The 27,087-nt window shown below is 30.6% G+C and overlaps 1 protein-coding gene across 1 annotated transcript; it reads right to left on the bottom strand.

The window, feature by feature from the left end:
* Window positions 1-6,640: 6,640 nt before the first annotated feature.
* On the bottom strand, window positions 6,641-25,098 carry LOC149376024 (uncharacterized). The gene is made up of 6 exons (XM_089589523.1): window positions 25,032-25,098; window positions 24,249-24,383; window positions 23,624-23,758; window positions 7,970-8,987; window positions 7,169-7,885; window positions 6,641-7,093 (listed from the first exon to the last, which is right to left on the bottom strand). The coding sequence occupies exons 1-6, from the start codon at window positions 25,096-25,098 to the stop codon at window positions 6,868-6,870; spliced, it is 2,298 nt and encodes a 765-aa protein (XP_089445649.1). The 3' UTR covers window positions 6,641-6,867.
* Between the last annotated feature and the right edge of the window lie 1,989 nt (window positions 25,099-27,087).

Consider the following 27,087-nt stretch of genomic DNA (forward strand, 5'->3'; position numbering starts at 1 on the left):
ATGCAGCTTTACGACCATACGTAAGACACTCTCCAAGTGGTGTTTGGATAAGACCTCCTTTGAAACGAACCCTGTCGCATCGACTGAATATGTTTATTTGTGCCCAGAACTAAGTACCTCTTGGATGAACTAGCGCGTCGTTCGATCCTGGACTTCCTGAATCCCGTGCACGCGCGCAGCCCATTGACGCCCCCGCCAAGAGTGTCCCTCGGATTATGCTAAACTCCCTCTCTCTCGAGAGAACTTTCTTTCGCTATGATATACGCGGTCATATAGTTATATAGCTGTAGTCGGCATTTCTATGCACCACTCCTCCGTATAGGCACATATTCAGTATACCCCTTCCACGCGTCTCCAAAGTATGTGCCTACATGCCCATTTCCGCGCGAATCCGTAGGCACACACTCGGTATATCCCCTCGACGCGAGGGGCTGTCCACGGGATTCAAAAATTCAAGAAATAATTACAATTCAATTAGGATTTGAATCTTGAATCACAAAAAAAAAATTTAATTTAATTAAATAACCTTTTAAGCAATCAAGCATCGGCGATAAGAAACCCAATAGTTTATCAGTATATTTATTAACAATATCTGCCTTGGTGAGTAAGCAACGGTGATTAAAAACCCAGCTGTTTTTTTGGAAATTAGATATTAAAATAATCTTTGAGGTGAGTAAGCATCGGCGATTAGAAACCGAACTGTTTTTCACTGGATTAATTAATAAAATAATCTTTTAAACGAGTAAGCATCGGCGATTAGAAACCCAACTGTTTATTTGGGAATTTATTTTTTGAAAAATCTTTCAGGCGAGTAGGCATCGGCGATTAGAAACCCAACTGTTGTTTACTGGATTAATTAATAAAATAATCTTTTAAACGAGTAAGCATCGGCGATTAGAAACCCGAGTATTTTTCATTGGATTAATACATAAAATAATCTTTTAAAAGAGTAAGCATTGGCGATTAGAAACCCAACTGTTTATGTGACAATTAATTAAAAAAATAATCTTTGAACGAATAAGCATCGGCGATTAGAAACCCAAGTATTTTTCATTGGATTTATAAATAAAATAATTTTTTAAAAGAGTAAGCATCGGCGATAAGAAACCCAACTGTTTATTTGGGAATTTATTTTTTGAAAAATCTTTCAGGCGAGTACGCATCGGCGATTAGAAACCCAACTGTTGTTTACTGGATTAATTAATAAAATAATCTTTTAAACGAGTAAGCATCGGCGATTAGAAACCCGAGTATTTTTCATTGGATTAATACATAAAATAATCTTTTAAAAGAGTAAGCATTGGTGATTAGAAACCCAATTGTTTATGTGACAATTAATTAAAAAAATAATCTTTGAACGAATAAGCATCGGCGATTAGAAACCCAAGTATTTTTCATTGGATTTATAAATAAAATAATTTTTTAAAAGAGTAAGCATCGGCGATAAGAAACCCAACTGTTTATTTGGGAATTTATTTTTTGAAAAATCTTTCAGGCGAGTACGCATCGGCGATTAGAAACCCAACTGTTGTTTACTGGATTAATTAATAAAATAATCTTTTAAACGAGTAAGCATCGGCGATTAGAAACCCGAGTATTTTTCATTGGATTAATACATAAAATAATCTTTTAAAAGAGTAAGCATTGGTGATTAGAAACCCAATTGTTTATGTGACAATTAATTAAAAAAATAATCTTTGAACGAATAAGCATCGGCGATTAGAAACCCAAGTATTTTTCATTGGATTTATAAATAAAATAATTTTTTAAAAGAGTAAGCATCGGCGATAAGAAACCCAATTATTTTTCACTGGATTTATTTATAGAATAATCTTTTAAAAGAGTAAGCGTCGGCGATTAGAACGTCAACTGTTTATTTGGGAATTAATTAAAAAAGTAATCTTTGAGGCGAGTAGGCATCGGTGATTGAAAATCCAACTATTAATCACTGGATTTATTAATAAAATAATCTTTTGAACGAGTAAGCATTGGCGATTAGAAACCCAAGTGATTTTAATTGGATTTATAAATAAAATAATCTTTTAAAAGAGTAAGCATCGGCGATAAGAAACCCAACTGTTTATTTGGGAATTTTTTTTTTTTTAATCTTTCAGGCGAGTAGGCATCGGCAATGATGCCAAAGCATATAATTTAAACTTTACTATCTCAATGTAGAGTAGTGAGAAAATATTATTTTAAACTAGACAAAGTCAGTTTGAAAAAAAAAAATAGAAATTTATTGAGATAAGTTTTGTATTATAATCTGTTTTGAGAAACTACTCGTTTGATAGTTTATTATTTTCAGATGAGGCGTTATATCAATATAATTTTGAGATAGGACGTTTTTCAATGTAATTTTGAGATAGGACGTTTTTCAATGTAATTTTGAGATAGGACGTTTTTCAATGTAATTTTGAGATAGGACGTTTTTCAATGTAATTTTGAGATAGGACGTTTTTCAATGTAATTTTGAGATAGGACGTTTTTCAATATAATTTCGAGATAGGACGATCTTTAAAGTAATTTTGAGATAGGACGTTTTTAAAAAATGTATTCGAGATAGGACATTTTTCAAAAACATTTTTGAGATACGACGTTACTCACTATTAATTCGAGATAAGACGTTCTTCAATAACAATTCGAGATAGGACGTTTTTGAAAAACATTTTCGAGATACGACGTTCTTTTACTCAACTGACGATATAAGCCTGATATGGGTAATACTTGAATGCGATTCAACTGCAATTGAAAAGCGATGTAACTGCGATTTAAATGCGATTTAAATGCAATTTAAATGCGATTTAAATGCGATTTACATGTGATTTAAATGCAATTCAAATGGGATTTAAATTTTAATTCCAACTTACAAATGTTTTCTATTTTTTCGACAGTTAGAATTAAAAAAAATTTATTTTCCTACTGATCTATAGTTACATTATTAAAGAAAAAGATTTATTTTTCTATTATTGTAAACTTAAATTATTTTCAATGCTTTGCATGAAGTCTACTTTTTTATTTTTAGGCATGTTCTTAATACCTCAATTTATGATATATTTAGTTGCGATTCAAGTGTGATTTAAGCCTGATATGGGTTATATGTAAATGCAATTTAAATGCGATTTAAATGCAAGTTACATGCAATTTAAATGCGATTCTAATTTTAAGTCTTACTTACAAATATTTTCTATTTTCTCTACAATCAGCGCGGCCGAATAATCATGTAAAAATGTAATAAAATCTAAGTATATTAAATGCACTGTGCTTGTGTTTGTTCAGGTGGCGCGAGTAAGCTTACGTAAAAAAAGGATTTTACAATTAAAAACATAGTAATATTTTTTTTTAAGATGCAACATTTTTTATGTATACGTAATTAATACCATTTCTATATATTTACGTAAAATAAGTATACTTTTATAACACATATATGTACATACGTACATATTATTGCTCTTCTAGACTTTGGTGCTTAAAAAATTTGTTATTTCGTTTTATGTGTCTTTCCGTTTATCATATGCTCGTTCGTACGATGTAGCTGAAACTAGCCCCACGCCGGAGTAGCCTCACCAGATAAGAGACGAATCAGACCTAAGGGGCCCCGTGGCTTAAAATTTTTTTTTCCTGATCCATTAGAAAAACGCTATATGGAGTTGCGATTCTCCCATTCACAATCCTTGCAACTATTTAAAGCCGTGAAAAGTCGCCATACTTGGAAAACAAAGAGTTTTCCGCCTATACGCAAATACGCGTATACGAAAAGAATCCGAAAAAAATTTGTAACTTTTTTTTTGGGCCTTTGTGCCACCTCAAAAATTAATAAAATATGTTTCTATCACTACTATACATAATCCCAATTAGTTTTCCAAGCCTTGAAAGGCCGCCAGAATCGGAAAACAGTCAGTTTTCCGTGTATACGCAAATACGCGTGTACGAAAAAAATCAGAAAAAAATTTATACCTTTTTTTTGGGCTTTTGTGCCACCTTGGAAATTGATAAAATATCTTTGACTTGAATCTTTTTTAAATCGCATTTATATCGCCAACAAATCGCAGGCAACCGCAAATAAACTGTTGTCGTAAAAGAAAAAATTGCCTTAATTTTTTTACACTTGCGAAAGTGCAATTACAATTGAATTAAAAAGAAATAATTGTTTCTCAATATAACCGAAAGAGGAGAATGTTTGGTGTGTGCTCGGGTGTGTGATTAAAAACTCAATTCTTTTTCTCTCAAAAAAGCGTTATTAATGTAAAAACAAAAAATTATTATTTCGACGTAAGTGTAAATATACTTCTTACATTTTAGTTTTACTGTGTATTTAAATCAGTTGTAAATCTTATTGCAACTGAATTTAAATTACATTTAAATCGCTTTTAAATCGCTGTTTAATCGTATTTATATCGGCAATAAATCGCAGGTAACCGCAAATGAACTTTTTTTGCAAAAGGAAAAATTGCCTTCATTTTTTTCCACTTGCAACAGTGCAATTACAATTGGAATAAAAACAAAATATTGTTGTTTAATATAACCGAAAGAGGAGAATGTTTGGTGTGTGCTTGGGTGTGTGATTAAAAACTCAATTCTTTTTCTCTCAAAAAAGCGTTATTAATGTAAAAACAAAAAATTATTATTTCGACGTAAGTGTAAATATACTTCTTACATTTTGGTTTTACTGTGTATTTAAATCAGTTGTAAATCTTATTTCAACTGAATTTAAATTACATTTAAATCGCTTTTAAATCGCTTTTAAATCGCTTTTAAATCGTATTTATATCGGCAATAAATCGCAGGTAATCGCAAATAAACTTTTTTTGCAAAAGGAAAAATTGCCTTCATTTTTTTCCACTTGCAACAGTGCAATTACAATTGAAATAAAAACAAAATATTGTTGTTTAATATAACCGAAAGAGGAGAATGTTTGGTGTGTGCTCGGGTGTGTGATTAAAAACTCAATTCGTTTTCTCTCAAAAAAGCTTTATTAATGTAAAAACAAAAAATTATTATTTCGACGTAAGTGTAAATATACTTCTTACATTTTGGTTTTACTGTGTATTTAAATCAGTTGTAAATCTTATTGCAACTGAATTTAAATTACATTTAAATCGCTTTTAAATCGCTGTTAAATCGTATTTATATCGGCGATAAATCGCAGGTAACCGCAAATGCACTTTTTTTGCAAAAGGAAAAATTGCCTTCATTTTTTTCCACTTGCAACAGTGCAATTACAATTGAAATAAAAACAAAATATTGTTGTTTAATATGATTGAAAAAGAACAATATTTTGAGTGTGAAAAAACTAAATTTTTTTCTCTCAATAAAGCGAAATAAATAAATTTTTTTAAAAAATGTTTATTTTGACTTAAGTGCAAATCTAATTTTTACATTTTAATTTTATTTAACGTTTCATTTAAAACTAAATCTTATTTCAATTTTACCTGAAGCGTATTTCTATCGGTGATATATCACAGTTAAAAGTAATTTAACGTAGTAGTGTATAATGAACACTTAAATAATATTTAATATGTGTAATACAGTAAATTGCATTTCATTTATATGGTTTTTACACACTACAAAATATAACCTAATTATATGGTGACATGAGTGGTAACTTACTTTCACTTCTGACTCGTTTTTATGTACCTACCAGCAAGAGTAAGAAATATTTTACAGCTAAAATCATTGTGAGCTTACATTTGCTCATTATAAAGCACTATAGTTCGTTTATAATTAAAAAAAAATAATAATGAAAATATTGCGATTTAAGATTTAAATCGCATTTGAATCTTTAAATCTTTAAATCACGTCGACAGCCCCTCGCCTCCACGCTTCTCAAATAAAAAAAAATGTGCGCCTGGTTCGACAGCGTTGGCCGCGACAGGGCGCTCGAAACAGTGGCCAAAAGTGAACTCGCGCCGTAGCATTGCAGTCAGCAATCTCTCTAATACTAATCTCTGACGCTGACGTTAGCATTTCTTTTTAATGATTATTATTATTTTACATATTTTACATGCGCCAATATATTGAATTAACGTTTCAAGACACTTGAGTTTCGTACCGTTTATAAACAGTAAACTTTGTAAGTATATAGGATTAATCTATTACCAATTCTCGCTTATGTACATTAACTAATTATTCAGTCCAAAATCATTTGTCCTCTATGAAATACAATATAGATTTGACCAAATAATTGATTTTATAACTTAAACATACAACAAGTGAGAATTGATGTTATTGTATAAGAGGGTAATATACACCATGAATGTAAAAACTGCTTCACACAACATTGCAAAATTACTTAAGATTTAGGAATTTAAAAAATTAATTAATAAAACCGATCAATGTCAAAAAGTTGATAAAAAAAATTTGGGGATTATTCTTTAGATTTATATTGTTTTTATCAAAGCTAAATTTTTTAAAAAATTTTTTTGTACAAAGTTTAATGTAATAAATTTTTTTTTTTGACATTTAAAGATAAACTGAATATTGAAAATTGCAGATGATTTGAGCAAATTCTTTAAAAAGAGAAGTTTCAAAGAATTTTTCAAATACTATTAGAATTAACTTTCAATGCTCAGTCTTGTTAAAAGTATAGAAAGGACTGTACATTACACACCTCCAGGGAGCGAAAGTTACGAATGTCTTAGATTTCATGTTTATTATCCCAGAGGTGAAGTCGAGTTATTTTACTTACTCTTATGGTGTGTATACCACTTTCCGTGATGCTGCGGGAAAGAAGTGCTACTTTTGATTCGCGTAGCCGAACGTAAATAACTACTATCATCCTACAGGCCCAAAGAGAAAATCTTTTTCTATTATCGTTTATAACAAATATTATTACCCTCCTTTCTGTTCCGCGGTAACATGACTATTTTTTCACGACTCCGTCTCTTGGAAGAATATTACATAAGCATTCGTTTGTACACATTTAAAAACTTCATCCTCATCTAGTATTTTTACATTTGCATCATCATAACAAAACCATTCATCTTTGTGTTTCACAAAACTAATGTAATGTCCCGAGTCTATGCTGTCACCAATGTGTGATATTATACCAACAGGTTCATATGATGGAGAAAGACTCAACTCTGAATCGTTTTGTCTGAAACAAAGCCAATACTATATTAATGATACAACAAATTTTTGTACAGCATACTGGTAAATTAAAAAGACTTACATAACAAGGCTCTCAAGCTGCAATAACCGTGGAATATCAATTTTAGTCGATTTTTTGTTGATGATACCTTCGATAGTCATTTCATACCGCTTTATTTGAGCCATCAAAATTTTTGGAATCTCCTTTAACTTGGTATCCATAGTATGTCTATCGTGCTTGCATGATTCACACGTCAGTTCTCTTTGTTCCGTATGGTAGGTTGTATTAATCATGTCAATTAAGTCAAGAGTACCATCACAATCGTCGGACGGCAAATCAATCAATAACATTAAATTTTCTATGTTTCGTTGTCTTTTCTTAGAACATTGAAGGCAAGAATAATTCTCCACCATGTAAAGTAAAAAATTGTCATCAATGACATTAGGCCTAGCTTCAGCTTCATCATTTTGAGACTTTGGTGAGGAAAGAGTTGTAGTACTTCCCTTTTCTTGTTGTTCATTATTTGTTACATGACTGCTTCCAGATTGACCTGTAGATGCAGAAATATCAGCCAATGGTGATCTTTTATTAAAATCATGTGAAGTACTTTGTGACTCTCTGGGTGTGTCTTGTTCATTATTAGGTATATTTTCAATTTCATCACTATGTGATTCTTTGGACTTTGTTTCGAATTCCGTTTTCATAAAATTCAATAGATTCATAAGAAATTCAGAAACGTCTTGTTGGGCTTTGGATGAATAGTCTTTGTCTAATATTGATAACTCCTCTTTAAAATGACTATAACAAAAAATAACACAATTAAAGATTGCAAAAGAAACTAATAAATCGTGTAAGGAAACAAGCTTAGCGTTAATTACTTACTGAAAACTTGTATTGTAAGCGTAGTTTCTGGTCATTCCTCTTTTCCAGTAGTATTGAATACTTTCAAGTGACCTTGTCAATTTAGAACAATCATATACATCTAACAAGCTAAGATTGTTGAAAACAGGTAGTCGAAACAAAACTTGTAAAGTTGCATTAATCCAACATCTGTTTTCTGTTACTGGGTTTGGCAATCCATGAGCATAGTAGGGTTTGTCCTTAGACCAATAAATTTCAACGGGAATCCCAACATTACTGAAGAGATCATAATCACAGACAGTAGGGGCAGTTGCATAAGTAATAATAGGTGTTTGCGGTTCTTCAAATAATGAAGAACATACTAAATCAGAGTTAGTAGCAATTTCGTTTTCAACTTCTTGCTGTTCCAATACTTCAGCAGCTCTTTCGAGCCTTGCTTGAGCTTTTTTATGTGATCTGCGCTTTTTTGGTTTGGATTTCGGAATTTTGGCTTTAGCATTACTTAAACAAGGCTCAATGGAAACTTCTGGAAGATCAGCAACCAACTTGGTTGATATTTTAGCCTCTGATTCATCAAGCTGTGAACATGCTTCGGAATCTTTTGCATGGACTTCATCAGGCAAACATAAATTATGCAATTTATCTTGGTTTAGTACTTGAATACTTCCAGTTCGATTAATTCTCGTCAACTTAATTTCTTTGTAATTTTCAAGATAACTGAAATCATTATTTCTAGTTAAATTGACGGATGTTTCTTCAACTTTCTCATCTTTGAGTTTTTCAAAGCTTTCATCACAAGCCTCTTCATAACTTTCGTCACAGGAATTGGGAATGTTGATGTTGTACTGATGTATTTCCTTGATTGCAGTTGAACCACTATTTTTAGAAATAAGCGTCAGAGTAACTTCTGGTCTCAACTGAATGTTCTCGACATGGTTTCCCTCGTTGCCAAGGTTTTGCTTTTTGCTCATACTGCAATACCCTGGTTCTGTGCTTCTGCGTTTAAGCACATTACATCTCTCAGGTGACCATGGATGTACTGTAACAGAAAAAAATTCTTATTTGACAAGTTTTTTTATTACAAATTATGAGGTTGGACTTTGTACACTACGGTTCATTAAATTTGTGTTTAATATATTGCTACTTACATTTTGTAAAATTATTTTCTAAAAATAATTAAAAAAATATTTGTATTATCGCTCTCGATAATCAGTCTACCGGTGTGCCTATGTATATGTGGATATGCATGTAAAGAAAGTAGGCTTTCTTCATTTGAATCGGCCGCGCTTTATACACTACGCACGTCTCCTTCAATTAACTCTCCTTCAACTAACTCTAGGATGATTAGCAAATTTTGAGAGACTGAACAGATCAGAAAAATACGTTGGAAAAACTACAGTAATGGAGAGAGATAATTCTAAGGATTTATAATAAAAGCAATTATTAGATAGATTTCGTTAAGAGTGTTAAACGAGTGAATTAAAGAAGTGATAATAATAAACTTCAATTGTCGTTTCTTTATTTACAGGTAACTTTGTAATTATTGTAAATAGCCCTTGTAAATAGTAATAAACTAAACTTTATTTACAGAGAAACAAATTTGTTCGTTATTATTGAGGAAAGATTTAACACCCTTATAAAACGACAATTTTGGTGAAACATGAAACTACAATTTAACTTTAAAGTCGTAGTTTCTCCGACCGATACTAAATCAAGTGTGATAGCTATAATATCAATCAAAACAGAGGATGGGAAAGTGTATGTATTACCAGAGGATGTTATGAATGTTAGTGCACATAAAGAGTTACTAAAAGAAAACACATATAGTAAAATAAAAGCAAATTTGAAGAGAAGAAATGACAAAATCAGTGCATGGTTTATATTAACAGATAATCTTAAAAAAATATATATAGATGAAGCAGGAAACTTACAATTTGAAGATAGAATTTTGCAGGAGATAGATTGTGAAAAAACCAGTGATATAGACAATACAAGTTTAACCAAAATATTAGAAAAATTAGTAGAAGCTTCTCAGAAAAAAGGAGAAGAAAAGAATTTAAGACATATTGCAGATAAGTTAATTGTAGAAAAATTCAATAGTAAAACATCCAATGCCCATCAATGGATAATTATATACGAAAAAGAATGTACAAGATTGCAGATAGATGAAGAAGAACATAAGATTGAAATATTAAGATTTTTTTTGGATGACACATGCCAAAACTGGTATAGTTCAATGATGCTGAAAGAGAGAGAAAGTCAATGGGATACATGGAAAGAAAAATTCATAAAGACTTTTGGAAACAAAGGATGGAATAATAGAGCATATGCTCACTATTACAAATACAAAGAAGGCTCACTATTAGATTATGCAATAAAAAAAGAAAAGTTATTATTAGAAATCAACAAAGATATGGACATAGACACAGTTATAGATAGAATTGGATTTGGTCTACCAGAAAACATTAGGAAAAAAATAGATAGAGAAAATTTAGAAAATATAACAGACTTATTTAATGAATTAAAAAACCATGAAGGAAGAGTAGATAAAAAGAGTAATTTTAGAACAAAAGAAACTAAACAAGAAAAAAAACCATGCAAGACATGTGAAAGCTTAAATAAAGGTGCAAGATACCATCCAGAAGATAAATGTTGGTTTAAAACAAAACCAAATGGAACTAAAGAACAACCAAAGACAATAGGTAATAATGCAGTCTTAGAAATAAATTTACAAAATGAATCAAAAAACGAATCATCACACCATTGATAAGAGTAAAAATGTTACTAGAAGACAGACTAAATATGGATGGAATTTATGATCCAGGATCACAGATATCAATTATAAATTCAAAATTTATTAAGATAAAAGAAAATAAAGGAGATATGAATAAAATATCATTAAAAACAGTCAATGGTGTGACACAAACAAATGGACTAGTAACAATAAAAATTAGAATATTTGAAATAGAAAAAGAAGTAGATGTATTTATAGTGAAAAATGATGATTTTGAAGATTTCTTAATTGGGCTTGATATGATAAAACTATTTAGATTAACTCAAGACGAGAACTTAAAAATCTCTCAAAAGTTAATAGAGAACGAAATAAAAACAGAGATAGAAAAAAAAAGCTCAATAGAAGCTAAAGTGAACTTTAATGAACATGTCCAAGAAAAAGAATTTGAAGTGAAATTAGACCACTTACATAAAAAAGAAAAATATAAAATAGAAAGTCTAATAGATAAATACAAAATGATTTTTGCAAAAGACAAATATGATATAGGAACAGTGAAAGACTATGAAGCAAGGATAGATCTATCAGTGGATAAATATTGTTGTAAACGACCATATAGATGTACGATTGAAGACAAAAAAGAAATAGAACAGCAGGTAGCAAAATTATTAGAGAAAAACCTAATCGAAGAGTCTTATAGCCCTTTTGCGGCACCAGTGACTCTGGCTTTTAAAAAAGATGAAGGAAAAAAATCTCGATTATGCATCGACTTTAGAGATCTTAACAAGATAATTATACCACAGGCGCAACCTTTCCCACTTATCGATGATATAATAATAAAAGCCAGAAACTGTAAATACTTTACAACGTTAGATATAAATTCTGCATTTTGGTCGATTCCACTAAGGATAGAGGATAGAAATAAAACCGGCTTCATAACACAAGAAGGGCACTACCAATGGACTTGCTTACCATTTGGTCTAAAAACAGCGCCAGCAATATTTCAGAGAATCCTATCTAGTATACTTCGAAAACATAATCTCAAACATTGTACAGAAAACTATATAGATGACCTATTAATATTTTCAGAAACTTTTGAAGACCATATATTACATATAGAACAAGTTTTAAACGCGGTTATAAAAGAAGGATTTAGACTGAAATTGAAGAAATGCACGTTTGCAGCGAGGTCAGTAAAATACCTTGGACACATCATCGAGAATAACACAGTAAGACCTATTAAAGATAACTTGATTTCAATTCAAAATTTCCCCACCCCTAAAACTCAAAAAAATATTAGACAGTTCTTAGGAAAAATTAATTTTTACCATGAATATGTACCAGAAATTTCAATAATATTAGATCCATTACATAGATTGTTAAGAAAAGATGTGAAATTTGATTGGTCTGAAGAATGTGAAAAATCTTTTATAAAGATAAAAAAGTTATTATGCTCTCAACCAGTGCTAGAGATATTTGATAAAGATTTGCCCATCAAAATATATACAGATGCTTCAATAGAAGGCATGGGTGCAATATTGAAACAAGTTCAACAAAATGGAAAAGAAAAACCAGTGGCTTATTTTTCAAAAAAACTGAAAGAAACACAAAAAAGAAAAAAAGCTATATATTTAGAATGTCTAGCAATTAAAGAGGCAATAAATTACTGGGAACACTGGCTGATTGGAAGATATTTTGAAGTATATTCAGACCACAAACCCTTGGAAAATCTTAATATTAAAGTAAAAACGGACGCAGAACTGGGTGAGTTGACATACTACCTATCACAATTCGATTTCAAAATAAAGTATTTACCAGGAAAATATAACCTTGAAGCAGACTGTCTCAGTCGAAATCCGGTATTAGAATCAGTTAACACACAAGATATGCTAAAAATAGTAAATTTGATAAAGATAAATGAAATAAAAAAGGATCAACAAGAAAACAATATGTTACAAAAACAAAAAAGAAAAATAGTTGATAATGACGGTATTTTTTACAAACAAGGAAAAAATAATAAAAATAAAATAATCTTATCAGAGAAACTAAGCATTAAATTAATAAAAGAAACGCACATGGAATGGTGCCATATTGGAATTAGACAAACATTAAACAGAATATACCCGCATTATACAGCGAAAAATTTAATAGAAAATATAAAACGAATATGCAAAAATTGTAACATATGCGTAAAAAATAAATCGAGAGGCCAAATAAAATACGGATTGATGTCACACTTAGGACCAGCAACTAGACCATTTGAAATAATGTCAATCGATACGATTGGTGGATTTGGCGGTCAAAAATCAACGAAAAGATACCTTCATTTATTAGTCGATCATTTTACAAGATATGCATTTGTTTTAACATCCAAAACACAAACTGCAAGTGATTTTATAAAACTGGTCCAAAATATACTAGAAACGGATAAAATAGATATGATAATTACAGATCAATATCCAGGCATTAACTCAAAAGAATTTAAAAATTTTCTAAAAGAACAAAAAGTAAAACTTATATTCACAGCTTTAAATACACCCTTTTCAAACGGCCTAAATGAAAGACTTAACCAAACGATAGTTAACAAAATAAGATGCAAAATTAACGAAACCAAGGAAAAGAAAGCTTGGACAACAGTAGCAAGAGAGTGTGTAAACAAATATAACGTAACAGAACATTCAGTTACAGGTTTTACACCAAAATATTTACTAGACGGTACAGATACAAGTCTGTTACCCGAAGAATTAAAAGAGAATAAAAACGCAGAAGATTAGAAGAAAAATAGAGAACTAGCAGTACAAAGGACCATAAAATCACATGATTACAATAAAAAACTCTTTGATAAAAACAGAAAAGAATACGAGTTCAACATAGGAGACCTAGTATATGTGAAAAATGGCAATAAATTAAACAGAAAAAAACTAGATGAACTTAAGATTGGCCCATTCGAAATAATGGAAAAAATATCAGATTCAATATACAAAATTAAAACCGGAAAAAAAAATAAAGAAAAAGAATTATTCCATAAAACAAAATTAGTACCAATAGAAAATACAACAGATGATGAAAATTCTTGACTCAATTTTCACGGTGGGAAGGGGAGATGTAAAGAAAGTAGGCTTTCTTCATTTGAATCGGCCGCGCTTTATACACTACGCACGTCTCCTTCAATTAACTCTCCTTCAACTAACTCTAGGATGATTAGCAAATTTTGAGAGACTGAACAGATCAGAAAAATACGTTGGAAAAACTACAGTAATGGAGAGAGATAATTCTAAGGATTTATAATAAAAGCAATTATTAGATAGATTTCGTTAAGAGTGTTAAACGAGTGAATTAAAGAAGTGATAATAATAAACTTCAATTGTCGTTTCTTTATTTACAGGTAACTTTGTAATTATTGTAAATAGCCCTTGTAAATAGTAATAAACTAAACTTTATTTACAGAGAAACAAATTTGTTCGTTATTATTGAGGAAAGATTTAACACCCTTATAAAACGACAATTTTGGTGAAACATGAAACTACAATTTAACTTTAAAGTCGTAGTTTCTCCGACCGATACTAAATCAAGTGTGATAGCTATAATATCAATCAAAACAGAGGATGGGAAAGTGTATGTATTACCAGAGGATGTTATGAATGTTAGTGCACATAAAGAGTTACTAAAAGAAAACACATATAGTAAAATAAAAGCAAATTTGAAGAGAAGAAATGACAAAATCAGTGCATGGTTTATATTAACAGATAATCTTAAAAAAATATATATAGATGAAGCAGGAAACTTACAATTTGAAGATAGAATTTTGCAGGAGATAGATTGTGAAAAAACCAGTGATATAGACAATACAAGTTTAACCAAAATATTAGAAAAATTAGTAGAAGCTTCTCAGAAAAAAGGAGAAGAAAAGAATTTAAGACATATTGCAGATAAGTTAATTGTAGAAAAATTCAATAGTAAAACATCCAATGCCCATCAATGGATAATTATATACGAAAAAGAATGTACAAGATTGCAGATAGATGAAGAAGAACATAAGATTGAAATATTAAGATTTTTTTTGGATGACACATGCCAAAACTGGTATAGTTCAATGATGCTGAAAGAGAGAGAAAGTCAATGGGATACATGGAAAGAAAAATTCATAAAGACTTTTGGAAACAAAGGATGGAATAATAGAGCATATGCTCACTATTACAAATACAAAGAAGGCTCACTATTAGATTATGCAATAAAAAAAGAAAAGTTATTATTAGAAATCAACAAAGATATGGACATAGACACAGTTATAGATAGAATTGGATTTGGTCTACCAGAAAACATTAGGAAAAAAATAGATAGAGAAAATTTAGAAAATATAACAGACTTATTTAATGAATTAAAAAACCATGAAGGAAGAGTAGATAAAAAGAGTAATTTTAGAACAAAAGAAACTAAACAAGAAAAAAAACCATGCAAGACATGTGAAAGCTTAAATAAAGGTGCAAGATACCATCCAGAAGATAAATGTTGGTTTAAAACAAAACCAAATGGAACTAAAGAACAACCAAAGACAATAGGTAATAATGCAGTCTTAGAAATAAATTTACAAAATGAATCAAAAAACGAATCATCACACCATTGATAAGAGTAAAAATGTTACTAGAAGACAGACTAAATATGGATGGAATTTATGATCCAGGATCACAGATATCAATTATAAATTCAAAATTTATTAAGATAAAAGAAAATAAAGGAGATATGAATAAAATATCATTAAAAACAGTCAATGGTGTGACACAAACAAATGGACTAGTAACAATAAAAATTAGAATATTTGAAATAGAAAAAGAAGTAGATGTATTTATAGTGAAAAATGATGATTTTGAAGATTTCTTAATTGGGCTTGATATGATAAAACTATTTAGATTAACTCAAGACGAGAACTTAAAAATCTCTCAAAAGTTAATAGAGAACGAAATAAAAACAGAGATAGAAAAAAAAAGCTCAATAGAAGCTAAAGTGAACTTTAATGAACATGTCCAAGAAAAAGAATTTGAAGTGAAATTAGACCACTTACATAAAAAAGAAAAATATAAAATAGAAAGTCTAATAGATAAATACAAAATGATTTTTGCAAAAGACAAATATGATATAGGAACAGTGAAAGACTATGAAGCAAGGATAGATCTATCAGTGGATAAATATTGTTGTAAACGACCATATAGATGTACGATTGAAGACAAAAAAGAAATAGAACAGCAGGTAGCAAAATTATTAGAGAAAAACCTAATCGAAGAGTCTTATAGCCCTTTTGCGGCACCAGTGACTCTGGCTTTTAAAAAAGATGAAGGAAAAAAATCTCGATTATGCATCGACTTTAGAGATCTTAACAAGATAATTATACCACAGGCGCAACCTTTCCCACTTATCGATGATATAATAATAAAAGCCAGAAACTGTAAATACTTTACAACGTTAGATATAAATTCTGCATTTTGGTCGATTCCACTAAGGATAGAGGATAGAAATAAAACCGGCTTCATAACACAAGAAGGGCACTACCAATGGACTTGCTTACCATTTGGTCTAAAAACAGCGCCAGCAATATTTCAGAGAATCCTATCTAGTATACTTCGAAAACATAATCTCAAACATTGTACAGAAAACTATATAGATGACCTATTAATATTTTCAGAAACTTTTGAAGACCATATATTACATATAGAACAAGTTTTAAACGCGGTTATAAAAGAAGGATTTAGACTGAAATTGAAGAAATGCACGTTTGCAGCGAGGTCAGTAAAATACCTTGGACACATCATCGAGAATAACACAGTAAGACCTATTAAAGATAACTTGATTTCAATTCAAAATTTCCCCACCCCTAAAACTCAAAAAAATATTAGACAGTTCTTAGGAAAAATTAATTTTTACCATGAATATGTACCAGAAATTTCAATAATATTAGATCCATTACATAGATTGTTAAGAAAAGATGTGAAATTTGATTGGTCTGAAGAATGTGAAAAATCTTTTATAAAGATAAAAAAGTTATTATGCTCTCAACCAGTGCTAGAGATATTTGATAAAGATTTGCCCATCAAAATATATACAGATGCTTCAATAGAAGGCATGGGTGCAATATTGAAACAAGTTCAACAAAATGGAAAAGAAAAACCAGTGGCTTATTTTTCAAAAAAACTGAAAGAAACACAAAAAAGAAAAAAAGCTATATATTTAGAATGTCTAGCAATTAAAGAGGCAATAAATTACTGGGAACACTGGCTGATTGGAAGATATTTTGAAGTATATTCAGACCACAAACCCTTGGAAAATCTTAATATTAAAGTAAAAACGGACGCAGAACTGGGTGAGTTGACATACTACCTATCACAATTCGATTTCAAAATAAAGTATTTACCAGGAAAATATAACCTTGAAGCAGACTGTCTCAGTCGAAATCCGGTATTAGAATCAGTTAACACACAAGATATGCTAAAAATAGTAAATTTGATAAAGATAAATGAAATAAAAAAGGATCAACAAGAAAACAATATGTTACAAAAACAAAAAAGAAAAATAGTTGATAATGACGGTATTTTTTACAAACAAGGAAAAAATAATAAAAATAAAATAATCTTATCAGAGAAACTAAGCATTAAATTAATAAAAGAAACGCACATGGAATGGTGCCATATTGGAATTAGACAAACATTAAACAGAATATACCCGCATTATACAGCGAAAAATTTAATAGAAAATATAAAACGAATATGCAAAAATTGTAACATATGCGTAAAAAATAAATCGAGAGGCCAAATAAAATACGGATTGATGTCACACTTAGGACCAGCAACTAGACCATTTGAAATAATGTCAATCGATACGATTGGTGGATTTGGCGGTCAAAAATCAACGAAAAGATACCTTCATTTATTAGTCGATCATTTTACAAGATATGCATTTGTTTTAACATCCAAAACACAAACTGCAAGTGATTTTATAAAACTGGTCCAAAATATACTAGAAACGGATAAAATAGATATGATAATTACAGATCAATATCCAGGCATTAACTCAAAAGAATTTAAAAATTTTCTAAAAGAACAAAAAGTAAAACTTATATTCACAGCTTTAAATACACCCTTTTCAAACGGCCTAAATGAAAGACTTAACCAAACGATAGTTAACAAAATAAGATGCAAAATTAACGAAACCAAGGAAAAGAAAGCTTGGACAACAGTAGCAAGAGAGTGTGTAAACAAATATAACGTAACAGAACATTCAGTTACAGGTTTTACACCAAAATATTTACTAGACGGTACAGATACAAGTCTGTTACCCGAAGAATTAAAAGAGAATAAAAACGCAGAAGATTAGAAGAAAAATAGAGAACTAGCAGTACAAAGGACCATAAAATCACATGATTACAATAAAAAACTCTTTGATAAAAACAGAAAAGAATACGAGTTCAACATAGGAGACCTAGTATATGTGAAAAATGGCAATAAATTAAACAGAAAAAAACTAGATGAACTTAAGATTGGCCCATTCGAAATAATGGAAAAAATATCAGATTCAATATACAAAATTAAAACCGGAAAAAAAAATAAAGAAAAAGAATTATTCCATAAAACAAAATTAGTACCAATAGAAAATACAACAGATGATGAAAATTCTTGACTCAATTTTCACGGTGGGAAGGGGAGATGTAAAGAAAGTAGGCTTTCTTCATTTGAATCGGCCGCGCTTTATACACTACGCACGTCTCCTTCAATTAACTCTCCTTCAACTAACTCTAGGATGATTAGCAAATTTTGAGAGACTGAACAGATCAGAAAAATACGTTGGAAAAACTACAGTAATGGAGAGAGATAATTCTAAGGATTTATAATAAAAGCAATTATTAGATAGATTTCGTTAAGAGTGTTAAACGAGTGAATTAAAGAAGTGATAATAATAAACTTCAATTGTCGTTTCTTTATTTACAGGTAACTTTGTAATTATTGTAAATAGCCCTTGTAAATAGTAATAAACTAAACTTTATTTACAGAGAAACAAATTTGTTCGTTATTATTGAGGAAAGATTTAACACCCTTATAAAACGACAATTTTGGTGAAACATGAAACTACAATTTAACTTTAAAGTCGTAGTTTCTCCGACCGATACTAAATCAAGTGTGATAGCTATAATATCAATCAAAACAGAGGATGGGAAAGTGTATGTATTACCAGAGGATGTTATGAATGTTAGTGCACATAAAGAGTTACTAAAAGAAAACACATATAGTAAAATAAAAGCAAATTTGAAGAGAAGAAATGACAAAATCAGTGCATGGTTTATATTAACAGATAATCTTAAAAAAATATATATAGATGAAGCAGGAAACTTACAATTTGAAGATAGAATTTTGCAGGAGATAGATTGTGAAAAAACCAGTGATATAGACAATACAAGTTTAACCAAAATATTAGAAAAATTAGTAGAAGCTTCTCAGAAAAAAGGAGAAGAAAAGAATTTAAGACATATTGCAGATAAGTTAATTGTAGAAAAATTCAATAGTAAAACATCCAATGCCCATCAATGGATAATTATATACGAAAAAGAATGTACAAGATTGCAGATAGATGAAGAAGAACATAAGATTGAAATATTAAGATTTTTTTTGGATGACACATGCCAAAACTGGTATAGTTCAATGATGCTGAAAGAGAGAGAAAGTCAATGGGATACATGGAAAGAAAAATTCATAAAGACTTTTGGAAACAAAGGATGGAATAATAGAGCATATGCTCACTATTACAAATACAAAGAAGGCTCACTATTAGATTATGCAATAAAAAAAGAAAAGTTATTATTAGAAATCAACAAAGATATGGACATAGACACAGTTATAGATAGAATTGGATTTGGTCTACCAGAAAACATTAGGAAAAAAATAGATAGAGAAAATTTAGAAAATATAACAGACTTATTTAATGAATTAAAAAACCATGAAGGAAGAGTAGATAAAAAGAGTAATTTTAGAACAAAAGAAACTAAACAAGAAAAAAAACCATGCAAGACATGTGAAAGCTTAAATAAAGGTGCAAGATACCATCCAGAAGATAAATGTTGGTTTAAAACAAAACCAAATGGAACTAAAGAACAACCAAAGACAATAGGTAATAATGCAGTCTTAGAAATAAATTTACAAAATGAATCAAAAAACGAATCATCACACCATTGATAAGAGTAAAAATGTTACTAGAAGACAGACTAAATATGGATGGAATTTATGATCCAGGATCACAGATATCAATTATAAATTCAAAATTTATTAAGATAAAAGAAAATAAAGGAGATATGAATAAAATATCATTAAAAACAGTCAATGGTGTGACACAAACAAATGGACTAGTAACAATAAAAATTAGAATATTTGAAATAGAAAAAGAAGTAGATGTATTTATAGTGAAAAATGATGATTTTGAAGATTTCTTAATTGGGCTTGATATGATAAAACTATTTAGATTAACTCAAGACGAGAACTTAAAAATCTCTCAAAAGTTAATAGAGAACGAAATAAAAACAGAGATAGAAAAAAAAAGCTCAATAGAAGCTAAAGTGAACTTTAATGAACATGTCCAAGAAAAAGAATTTGAAGTGAAATTAGACCACTTACATAAAAAAGAAAAATATAAAATAGAAAGTCTAATAGATAAATACAAAATGATTTTTGCAAAAGACAAATATGATATAGGAACAGTGAAAGACTATGAAGCAAGGATAGATCTATCAGTGGATAAATATTGTTGTAAACGACCATATAGATGTACGATTGAAGACAAAAAAGAAATAGAACAGCAGGTAGCAAAATTATTAGAGAAAAACCTAATCGAAGAGTCTTATAGCCCTTTTGCGGCACCAGTGACTCTGGCTTTTAAAAAAGATGAAGGAAAAAAATCTCGATTATGCATCGACTTTAGAGATCTTAACAAGATAATTATACCACAGGCGCAACCTTTCCCACTTATCGATGATATAATAATAAAAGCCAGAAACTGTAAATACTTTACAACGTTAGATATAAATTCTGCATTTTGGTCGATTCCACTAAGGATAGAGGATAGAAATAAAACCGGCTTCATAACACAAGAAGGGCACTACCAATGGACTTGCTTACCATTTGGTCTAAAAACAGCGCCAGCAATATTTCAGAGAATCCTATCTAGTATACTTCGAAAACATAATCTCAAACATTGTACAGAAAACTATATAGATGACCTATTAATATTTTCAGAAACTTTTGAAGACCATATATTACATATAGAACAAGTTTTAAACGCGGTTATAAAAGAAGGATTTAGACTGAAATTGAAGAAATGCACGTTTGCAGCGAGGTCAGTAAAATACCTTGGACACATCATCGAGAATAACACAGTAAGACCTATTAAAGATAACTTGATTTCAATTCAAAATTTCCCCACCCCTAAAACTCAAAAAAATATTAGACAGTTCTTAGGAAAAATTAATTTTTACCATGAATATGTACCAGAAATTTCAATAATATTAGATCCATTACATAGATTGTTAAGAAAAGATGTGAAATTTGATTGGTCTGAAGAATGTGAAAAATCTTTTATAAAGATAAAAAAGTTATTATGCTCTCAACCAGTGCTAGAGATATTTGATAAAGATTTGCCCATCAAAATATATACAGATGCTTCAATAGAAGGCATGGGTGCAATATTGAAACAAGTTCAACAAAATGGAAAAGAAAAACCAGTGGCTTATTTTTCAAAAAAACTGAAAGAAACACAAAAAAGAAAAAAAGCTATATATTTAGAATGTCTAGCAATTAAAGAGGCAATAAATTACTGGGAACACTGGCTGATTGGAAGATATTTTGAAGTATATTCAGACCACAAACCCTTGGAAAATCTTAATATTAAAGTAAAAACGGACGCAGAACTGGGTGAGTTGACATACTACCTATCACAATTCGATTTCAAAATAAAGTATTTACCAGGAAAATATAACCTTGAAGCAGACTGTCTCAGTCGAAATCCGGTATTAGAATCAGTTAACACACAAGATATGCTAAAAATAGTAAATTTGATAAAGATAAATGAAATAAAAAAGGATCAACAAGAAAACAATATGTTACAAAAACAAAAAAGAAAAATAGTTGATAATGACGGTATTTTTTACAAACAAGGAAAAAATAATAAAAATAAAATAATCTTATCAGAGAAACTAAGCATTAAATTAATAAAAGAAACGCACATGGAATGGTGCCATATTGGAATTAGACAAACATTAAACAGAATATACCCGCATTATACAGCGAAAAATTTAATAGAAAATATAAAACGAATATGCAAAAATTGTAACATATGCGTAAAAAATAAATCGAGAGGCCAAATAAAATACGGATTGATGTCACACTTAGGACCAGCAACTAGACCATTTGAAATAATGTCAATCGATACGATTGGTGGATTTGGCGGTCAAAAATCAACGAAAAGATACCTTCATTTATTAGTCGATCATTTTACAAGATATGCATTTGTTTTAACATCCAAAACACAAACTGCAAGTGATTTTATAAAACTGGTCCAAAATATACTAGAAACGGATAAAATAGATATGATAATTACAGATCAATATCCAGGCATTAACTCAAAAGAATTTAAAAATTTTCTAAAAGAACAAAAAGTAAAACTTATATTCACAGCTTTAAATACACCCTTTTCAAACGGCCTAAATGAAAGACTTAACCAAACGATAGTTAACAAAATAAGATGCAAAATTAACGAAACCAAGGAAAAGAAAGCTTGGACAACAGTAGCAAGAGAGTGTGTAAACAAATATAACGTAACAGAACATTCAGTTACAGGTTTTACACCAAAATATTTACTAGACGGTACAGATACAAGTCTGTTACCCGAAGAATTAAAAGAGAATAAAAACGCAGAAGATTAGAAGAAAAATAGAGAACTAGCAGTACAAAGGACCATAAAATCACATGATTACAATAAAAAACTCTTTGATAAAAACAGAAAAGAATACGAGTTCAACATAGGAGACCTAGTATATGTGAAAAATGGCAATAAATTAAACAGAAAAAAACTAGATGAACTTAAGATTGGCCCATTCGAAATAATGGAAAAAATATCAGATTCAATATACAAAATTAAAACCGGAAAAAAAAATAAAGAAAAAGAATTATTCCATAAAACAAAATTAGTACCAATAGAAAATACAACAGATGATGAAAATTCTTGACACAATTTTCACGGTGGGAAGGGGAGATGTAAAGAAAGTAGGCTTTCTTCATTTGAATCGGCCGCGTTTTATACACTACGCACGTCTCCTTCAACTAACTCTAGGATGATTAGCAAATTTTGAGAGACTGAACAGATCAGAAAAATACGTTGGAAAAACTACAGTAATGGAGAGAGATAATTCTAAGGATTTATAATAAAAGCAATTATTAGATAGATTTCGTTAAGAGTGTTAAACGAGTGAATTAAAGAAGTGATAATAATAAACTTCAATTGTCGTTTCTTTATTTACAGGTAACTTTGTAATTATTGTAAATAGCCCTTGTAAATAGTAATAAACTAAACTTTATTTACAGAGAAACAAATTTGTTCGTTATTATTGAGGAAAGATTTAACACCCTTATATGCATATGTATATCACAAGAGTCGGATTGCTGTTATCAAGTATAATAGGTAAGTAATTAGACTACTTATCAGTTTTACCGTGACGAAAACTTGATTGGAAAAAAAAAAAAAAAAAAAAAAAAAAAAAAAAGTAATTAAGCGGAGTGAAGTTTCAAGTTAACACGTTGACACGAAAGCAAAAAGATGTAGGAACACTCCGTTCGTCGGAATAACCATAATAATGAGAGGGAGGCATACTCAAGGCATTCAACACTTAGGAAAGTAATGGGTGGCCTCCTAATACATACCTTCTGGTCTCAACTGAATGTTCTCGACATGGTTTCCCTCGTTGCCAAGGTTTTGCTTTTTGCTGGTACTGCAATACCCTGGTTCTGTGCTTCTGCGTTTGAGCACATTACATCTCTCAGGTGACCATGGATGTACTGTAACAGAAAAAAATTCTTATTTGACAAGTTTTTTTATTACAAATTATGAGGTTGGACTTTGTACACTACGGTTCATTAAATTTGTGTTTAATATATTGCTACTTACATTTTGTAAAATTATTTTCTAAAAATAATTAAAAAAATATTTGTATTATCGCTCTCGATAATCAGTCTACCGGTGTGCCTATGTATATGTGGATATGCATATGTATATCACAAGAGTCGGATTGCTGTTATCAAGTATAATAGGTAAGTAATTAGACTACTTATCAGTTTTACCGTGACGAAAACTTGATTGGAAAAAAAAAAAAAAAAAAAAAAAAAAAAAAAGTAATTAAGCGGAGTGAAGTTTCAAGTTAACACGTTGACACGAAAGCAAAAAGATGTAGGAACACTCCGTTCGTCGGAATAACCATAATAATGAGAGGGAGGCATACTCAAGGCATTCAACACTTAGGAAAGTAATGGGTGGCCTCCTAATACATACCTTCTGGTCTCAACTGAATGTTCTCGACATGGTTTCCCTCGTTGCCAAGGTTTTGCTTTTTGCTGGTACTGCAATACCCTGGTTCTGTGCTTCTGCGTTTGAGCACATTACATCTCTCAGGTGACCATGGATGTACTGTAACAGAAAAAAATTCTTATTTGACAAGTTTTTTTATTACAAATTATGAGGTTGGACTTTGTACACTACGGTTCATTAAATTTGTGTTTAATATATTGCTACTTACATTTTGTAAAATTATTTTCTAAAAATAATTAAAAAAATATTTGTATTATCGCTCTCGATAATCAGTCTACCGGTGTGCCTATGTATATGTGGATATGCATATGTATATCACAAGAGTCGGATTGCTGTTATCAAGTATAATAGGTAAGTAATTAGACTACTTATCAGTTTTACCGTGACGAAAACTTGATTGGAAAAAAAAAAAAAAAAAAAAAAAAAAAAAAAAAAAAAAAAAAAAGTAATTAAGCGGAGTGAAGTTTCAAGTTAACACGTTGACACGAAAGCAAAAAGATGTATATAGGAACACTCTGTTAGTCGGAATAACTATAATAATGAGAGGGAGCCATCATGTGCAGAGAGCAGCGGCAGAATGAATAGAAGCAGAAGAGCTAGCTAGGATAAAGCAAGAACGTATATATTTATAAATATAATGTACACACACATGCATAAGTGGGAAAAATAAAAAATGAAGTTTTAAGCTTTATAAATGATAGTGTGTGTATACTTAGTACTTGGGTGTAAAAGGAAAGTAAGACTCACCTAATGCAGAACGTTGCGATGTTGATGCCGGCGTTTCGGCTGGACGATGAAGTGCTTGACCCAGCATGTCGGACGTTCACACTTGGCGAGAGTGCGCGTTGACGCCCGTCGTGAGGTTGTAAAACCCAATTCCCGCTCCGGCTTTAGCTTCCCTCGTTGGCTCGTCTCCAGAGACAAAGATCAGGCCCGACCTGAAGGCAATCCGCCTACTTACAATACTCTAATGGATACAACTTACAATCAACCGTGCGACAAGAACACTAACTACTCAACACAATATAGATACAGACTGCACTTCTCGAGTATTGTCAAAGTATTTTATATTTCCAAAATATTTTATATATTATATAATTTAAAAACCAATATATTTAGGTAAGTATAGCACTTTCGCGCTCAAAATGCGCTCACGCTGCTCACGATCACTCAAGAGCACAGTTGCACACTTGCCAACCAAGCACCAGCACTTTTGGATGTAAGTTACAATACATATACGTCAAAGAGCCAAAACTGCAATGTATATTATGTGCTGTAGCTGCGTAGCCTCGTGCTTCGACTGAAGGTATAAAGACGGCGGAGAGTGCCGGAGAGATCCGTTGGCGGGAAAACGGGAGACTTGTGCCGCCTATAATATATATTTGTCTCGTTTCCATCACCAATGACGGCAATGACACGCCAACAATGTGGCAGGTGGCTGATCCTAATTCACTAACTGCTCATTAGCTATTATGCGAGAAAGAACTAAATCGGAGTTTTGACCAATCAGAGAAACCCCTGTAGCCTTAAAAGCGTCGTGTGATTGGTAAAAAATTCTTAATTAGCTCTTCCTCTAATTTGCACTTACGCGCACTCACCGGCTTGAATAAGTTGTTCCGCATCGGCCTTTTTTGACCACTTAGTTTAGGCGCCAGGTAGGGTCCCGTGGCCTTTTCAATTAGAACGGACCCACCAAAGTTTTTTTAATGTATTTTTGCCTGCTGAACACGATTATCGATGGTGGGTTGCGATCCGGATGGATAATTTTTTTTTTATCAACAAATTTTATAAACAAATAAAAATTATTCATTTTTTTTGGAAAAAAAAATTTTTTTCCTATTTTTTAGCTCAATTTGAAAAAAAAAGTTTATACACACCATATGCCTAAACCCAATACTTTTCCCGTAAAAAATTCGACAACTTTCAAAAAATGCGTTTTTTGCTATTTTCAATAGCTTGCTACTTAGAGCCCGATTAATATTTTTCAACTCAACACCTCTCAAATTGTGAGCCAAATATAGTATTTGAAGAATACGTAAAAACCAATTGATTTTATTTGGTTGTTCTTATCCAGCGAGCTTGACGGTCTGGGCCTTTTTAATGTGACCGTACGGCCTCGGCGCAATACAATATATTCTGGCATTAAATGTTTGTTATCTGGACAGCCATACATAGATTGTTTTTTATGTATTTTTGCCTGCTGAACATGATTATTAATGGTGGGTCGTAATATTGAAGGTGATCAATGTTTTTTTATTAACAAATTTTATAAACAAATTGCAAAAATGTAATTTTTTCTAAAAATAATGTTTTTTCCGCTTCTCGAGCTTATTTTAAACAAAAAGTTTTGTATAATGTACATCTGTTAAGCCCATACTATTTCCGCAAAAAAACGTGAACTGTAAAAAATTCACTTTTTCCGTTTTTTACACAGCTGCAACGTGGGGCTTTTATTATAATTTTTTACTAAAAAGTTTTTAATTCTCCAGTTCATGCAAGGGTTTAAGAATGTCTTCTAGTTGATTAATTTTATTCGTTTGTTATTTTTGTTCAGTGAACTTAGCAGCTTCATGCTTTTTAACTCTAAGTAGAAAAATGCAAGACAACCCAACGTCTTTAATACTATCCCCTTCTTTCGTCAAACTTTTTGTCTTACAAAAATCGTTCAAAAACAATTTATTTGTGTTACGTATACAATCAATTGACTACATAGCTACATATATACTACCATAAGCCCCTATATAAACTGGAGAATTAAAAACTTTTTAGTAAAAAAATATAATAAAAGCAAAAACAACATGAT

Source organism: Copidosoma floridanum, unplaced genomic scaffold (assembly GCF_036245765.1).
Source record: "Copidosoma floridanum isolate Cflo_tuat_1 unplaced genomic scaffold, Cflo_Japanese_pri ptg000001l, whole genome shotgun sequence".
Taxonomy (NCBI): domain Eukaryota; kingdom Metazoa; phylum Arthropoda; class Insecta; order Hymenoptera; family Encyrtidae; genus Copidosoma; species Copidosoma floridanum.